This window comes from Colobus angolensis, unplaced genomic scaffold, assembly GCF_000951035.1.
Source record: "Colobus angolensis palliatus isolate OR3802 unplaced genomic scaffold, Cang.pa_1.0 Scaffold277, whole genome shotgun sequence".
In the NCBI taxonomy this organism is placed as follows: Eukaryota; Metazoa; Chordata; class Mammalia; order Primates; family Cercopithecidae; genus Colobus; species Colobus angolensis.
The window spans coordinates 1,675,077-1,681,201 of NW_012116010.1; the positions used below are offsets into that span (position 1 = coordinate 1,675,077).

At 46.6% G+C, this 6,125-nt stretch overlaps 1 protein-coding gene across 1 annotated transcript in view; it reads left to right on the forward strand.

Moving 5' to 3' along the window:
- The window catches only part of LOC105516175, a 158,697-nt gene that overhangs the window by 84,436 nt on the left and 68,136 nt on the right, over nt 1-6,125 (forward strand). The window contains 1 exon segment of the mRNA XM_011948259.1: nt 5,870-5,970. Within this exon segment, the coding sequence (XP_011803649.1) occupies nt 5,870-5,970 (101 nt within the window).

The following is a 6,125-nucleotide window of genomic DNA, read 5'->3' on the forward strand; positions in this document are numbered from 1 at the left end:
CTGGGATGACAGGCGTGAGCCACGGTGCCCGGCCGTTTGGATATGAGTTTAAACAAGAGCAGATGCATCCAACTGATGGAGAAAGACTGGGTCTCTTCCGCTGTCTTGAGTGAGTGGAAAAATAGTAGACCCTGTTTTCAATATTGATCCAGTATTTGCTAAACATTGAAATCATCCTCCCTGGGTTTTCTGTAAAGCTGAAAGCGTCCAGTTTCAAGATGTGGGTGGGAATTTAAGATATGAATGTTATTGATAGTCCATTGTTTTTAACTTCTTTTCTTTTTTTTTTCTTTTGAAATAGACTCTTACTCTGTCGCCCACGCTGGAGTGCAGTGGCATGATCTCAGCTCACTGCAACCTCTGCCTCCCGGGTTCAAGCGATTCTCCTGCCTCCGCCTCCTGAGTAGCTGGGATTACAGGTGCCCGCCACACCACGCCCAGGTAATTTTTGTATTTTAGTGGAGACGGGGTTTCACCATGTTGGCCTGGCTGGTCTTGAACTCCTGACCTCAGGTGATTCACCGGCCTCGGCCTCCCGAAGTGCTGGGATGACAGGTGTGAGCCACCGCACCTGGCCTTGTTTTGTTTTTTTTCTTTTCTTTTTTCACATTCTTATTGCATGCAGTGGTGAACTCCAAGTATCTGAGACAAGTCTCAGTCGACTTAGAAAGGTTATTTTGCAAAGGTTAAGGATGCACCCATGACACAGACTCAGGAGGTCCTGAGAACACGTGCCCGAGGTGGTTGGGGCGCAGCGTGGTTTTACACATTTTAGAGAGACATGAGACATCAATCAATACATGGGGAAGGTACATTAGTTTGGTTCGTAGAGGTGGCGCAACTTGAACCAAGCAGGGGACTCTTCTGGGTCATAGGTAGGTAAGAAACAATGGTTGTACTATTATTTATTATTATTATTATTATTATTATTGAGTTTCTGATTAGCGTTTCCAAGGCACACAATCACACACACACACACATTTATCGCAGCGAGCTACCGGTGCGATCTCGGCTTACGGCAACCTCCACCTCCCAGGTTTTTGTTTTTTTGTTTGTTGTTTTTGAGACGGAGTCTCGCTCTGTCGCCAGGCTGGAGTGCAGTGGCGCGATCTCAGTTCACGGCAACCTTCCCCTTCTGGGTTCAAGCCATTCTCCTGCCTCAGCCTCCCAAGTAACTGGGATGACAGGTGCACGCCACCACACCCAGCTAATTTTCGTATTTTTAGTAGAGATGGGGCTTCACCATGTTGGTCAAACTGGTGTCAAACTCCTGACCTCAGGCGATCTGCCCGCCTCGGCCCTCCCAGAGTGCTGAGATTACAGGCTTGAGCCACCGCGCCCGGCCAATCCGATGGATTTATAAAGGGGAGTTTCTCTGTACACTCTCTCTCGCCTGCGGCCCTGTAAGGCCGCCATGTAAGGTGTGGCTCTGCTTCTCCTTCACTTTCAGCCATGATGGTGAGGTCTCCCCAGCCGTGTGGAACTGTGGGTCCACTCAACCTCTCTCCTTCATAAATTACCCAGTCTCGGGTATTTCTTCACAGCCGTATGAAAACGGACTAGTACAAGATGTTATTCCTAGGAAGTTTGATGAATTCACACCATTTCAGTGTCTCAGGAGCTTTGTTATTTATTTATTTATTTATTTAGAGACGGGGTCTCACTCTGTCCCCAAGATCGTGCAATGGCACGATCTTGGCTCATGGCAAACTCCACCTGCCAGATGCAAGCGGTTCTCCTGCATCAGCCTCCCGAGTAGCTGGAATTAGAGGCACGTGCCACCACGCCCAGCTAACTTTTTTGTTTTGTTTTTGCTGTTTTTGTTTCTGTTTTTTAGTAGAAATGGGGTTTCACCGTGTTGCCCCGGCTGGTCTCAGACTCCTGACCTCAAGTGATCCACCCGACTCGGCCTCCCAAAGTGCTGGGATGAGCTTTGTTTTTGATCCACGCGTATTAGTTTGCTAGGGCAACTCTAACAAAATACGACAAAATGAGTGGCTTAAAGAACGCAAGTTTAGACTCTCACCGTTCTAGAGTCCAGACATCTGACATTAAGGTGTCCACAGAACTGCGTTCCTAACGAAGGGCCAAGGGTCTCCTTTTATTCCCCCTCTCAAGGACACTATTGCAATTTGCAGTTGGTTCGTTTGTTGCAGTTGATACGTTTCCCATGCTCCCTTCGGCAGGACATAGACTAAAATCGGAATGATAAATTTGCCCTGCTACTTTCAACGTTTTTACTTGGAACATTAATACATTTAAATTGCATTGATTTCTCACGCACACTGTGTGCTTTTGTAACATGTACACACATCGTGGAAAAGCTCAGTGAAGCTCATGTACACATGCTTTTGGACAACAGGGTTGTAAAATTGTGCTGAGCCACCCAGGTGGACTGAAGGCACAGAGACGCCTTTGAGTCTACGAGGATGGCGTTAGAAAAGCACTGTCCATTGCAGGCCGGGCACAGTGGCTCATGCCTGTAATCCCAGCACTTTGGGAAGCCAAGGCAGGCAGATCATGAGGTCGAGAGATCGAGACCAGCCTGGCCAACATAGCGCAATCTCGTCTCTGCTAAAAATACATACATACAAAAAAAAAAATTAGCCGGGCATGGTGGCAGGTGCCTGTAGTCTCAGCTACTCAGGAGGCTGAGGTTGGAGAATCACTTGAACCCGGCAGGCGGAGGTTGCAGTAAGCTGAGATCGCACCACTGCACTCCAGCCTGGGTGACAGAGTGAGACTCTGCCTCGGAAAAAAAAAAAGAAAAAAGAAAAAAGAAGAAAAAAAAAAGAAAATCACTGTCCACCAGGAACCAACTCATTCATGGTTGAGTTTCAGTTTTCAGATGCAGGAATAAAATACACGAATACTTTGGATTCATGCATGTGCGTTTGCTGACACAGCTCTAACAACAACAACAACAATAACAACAACAAAAACAAACAGCAAACTGAATGGTTGAAATAATCCAAGTATAGACTCTCCCAGTTCTGGAGTTTGGACGTTGAAGTTTAAAGTATCCGAAGAACTGTGCTTGCTCTGAAGCTCCCAGCCTCTTCTTACCCTGTCAAGGACCCTATTGCAGCGTACAGTGAACCGATCCTCAGGGTTGGTTTGTTTACTGCAGTCGGCAAATTTGCCTTTTATATGTAAAGTTTCATCGTTTTGAAATTGAGAAATTTTAAACGGCATTTATTTATCATGGCCCACTGTGTTCTTTTGCAATATATAGATACACATTGTGGAACGGCGAAATCAAGCTAATTACATATACTTTTGGACAGGAGAGTTGTAAAATCGTACTGGTGGAATGAACGCAGGTGGAATTCTACCCAGGTGGGACGGCCGGGGTTAGAAAATTGTGATGAGTCACCCAGGTGGACTGAACGCAGAGAGATGCCCAGCTCCATCTCCAACATTGAGGAACAAATTTCAGCACGACATCCAAACACCTCCACCCGGTCTCACATCCAACACTGGGACCAGATTTCAGCATGAGACCCAAACATCCCCATCCAGTCCCACCTCCAACACTAGAGACCAGATTTCACCATGAGACCCAAACACCTCCACCCAAACACCCCCATCCAGCCCCACCTCCAACACTGGAGACCAGATTTCAGCATGAGACCCAAACATCTCCATCCAGCCCCACCTCCAACACTGGAGACCAGATTTCATCATGAGACCCAAACATCTCCATCCAGCCCCACCTCCAACACTGGGACCAGATTTCAGCATGAGACCCAAACATCTCCACCCAGCCCCACCTCCAACACTGGGACCAGATTTCAGCATGAGACCCAAACATCTCCACCCAGCCCCACCTCCAACACTGGGACCAGATTTCAACATGAGACATGAAGAAGACAAATATGCAAATGATATCAGAATCCTTGTAAAAGAGACTCCAAAGACCTGCCTCGCCCCTTCCTCCACGTAAGGGCACAGTGAGACAGCGCCATCTGTGAACGAGGAAGCGCTCCCCGCACCCTGAATCTCCCACCCCTTCATCTTGGAAAATCAGCCTCCAGAGCTGTGAGCAATAAACGCCTGTTATTTCAAACCAGCCCAATGTATGACGTCTTGTGATAGAAGCTCAAATGGACGAAGACAACAGTTATATTAGATTAGGGGCCCCTTTGACTCCAGCCTGACCTCATCCTGATAGAACTAATTAATTACATCCGCCATGATGCTGCTTCCAAACGAGATCACAGTCTGAGGAACTGAGGTTTAGGACTTCCATCTATGAATTTGGCGTAGGACACAATTCCACTCGTGACGGTATGAATATCGAGAAAGCACGCTCTGGCCATAGCCCCTGTCTGTTCTTTGCTTGGGTTACCCCAGAAATGGTATATTGGAATTTCCCATATATTTTTAGCCCCTCTAGGAAAGGTTTTATGGGAAAACGAAATAATAAGGAAAAAGGCGGGGAAACCCATGCAGAGCTGACAGTTACTGCACCTGAACAACTTGGAACATCATCTTTTGAGTATTGCACATACTTTTTCTTTTTTTTTTTTTAATTATACTTTAAGTTCTGGAGTACATGTGCAGAACGTGTTTTGTTACATAGATATACATGTGCCATGGTGGTTTGCTGCACCCATCAACCCATTATCTACATAAGGTGTTTCCTCTGATGCTATCCCTCCCTTAGCCCCAGACCCCCGACAGGCCCTGGTGTGTGATGTTCCCCTCCCTGTGTCCATGTGTTCTCATTGTTCAACTCCCACTTCTGAGTGAGAACATGTGGTGTTTGGTTTTCTGTTCCTGTGTCAGTTTGCTGAGAATGATGGTTTCCAGCTTCATCCATGTCCCTGCAAAGGACATGATCTTGTTCCTTTTCATGGCTGCATAGTATTCCATGGTGTCTATGTGCCACATTTTCTTTATCCAGGCTATCATTGATGAGCATTTGGGTTGGTTCCAAGTCTTTGCTATTGTGAACAGTGCCACAATAAACATAAGTGTGCATGAGTCTTTAAAGTAGAATGATTTATAATCCTTTGGGTATATATCCAGCAATGGGATGGCTGGGTCAAAAGGTATTTCTGGTTCTAGATCCTTGAGGAATTGCCACACTGTCTTCCTCAAGGTATTCACATTTTTTACATTCTCTTGTCTTCCCTGCCTTGCTGTGGGCAAGGCGGTCACACTTCATTTACCAGAGCTCCCAATTCTCTGCAGCAATAACCTTTCGCTGATGGAAGACCTGTCTGTACCTCTAAAGTGTCATAAGTGAAAATGTCAAATCAGAAACTGTCCTTTTAAAAGCTTCTCTTCCTGGAGGCTGACAGAATACTGCCATGATGTTCTAGCACTCTTTCTTTACCAAGAACAGTCTGCAGGGTGACCGTTCCCTTTGTCTCAAACTCAGAATGTCAAAATGAAGAAGCGAAGAGTCACGTCGTCCTACAAAACCTGTGTGCCGCACTGCAGCACACACACAAAAAGCTGTAACTGTGCTGAGTCAACGGAGAGCGTTTACCTTCAAGCTTTCGATAATTTTATAATCTCAGTAGAGGAGAACGTGCCGGGCAGCTCCAGAAACACAGTCTGAATCTGTAAGTCAAATGCAGGCACGGGTGGAGTCTGCAGACGGCATCTGTAGAAATTGGCTGATGTGACTTTGCCTCCCAAATCTGGAGTCATTTCAGAATCAGCCTGTTTGTTTTGGTGGCACGTCAAGGAGAGAGCAATCATCCTTAAATTCAACACAATCTAATCGTCGTGTTTTGCCAGAGAAGAGGCGGAAAGCTAACCCAAATACTGGCACGTTTACTTGATCCGGGAATAAAATCTTCAAGAGTGACACATACATGACCCCCCTCTCCATGGTCCTCCTCTGTCTTTTCAGGTTTAGTGTTTTCAGAGTCACCCCACATGGCTACCTCTCCCAGCCGGGGATATCTCTGCAGCCCTGGAACATGAGTGCGGTGATGTGGACAGCGGTTCCAGGTCTGAGTTTTGTCTGCCGTAAATCCTTATGTTGAAGTCCCTCACCCCCAGGACCTCAAAATGTGAGTCTGTTTGGAGACGGGGCCTCTAAAGAGGGGATTAAGGTAATATGAGGTCACTAGGGTGGACCCTCATCGGATAGGACTGGGTCCTTA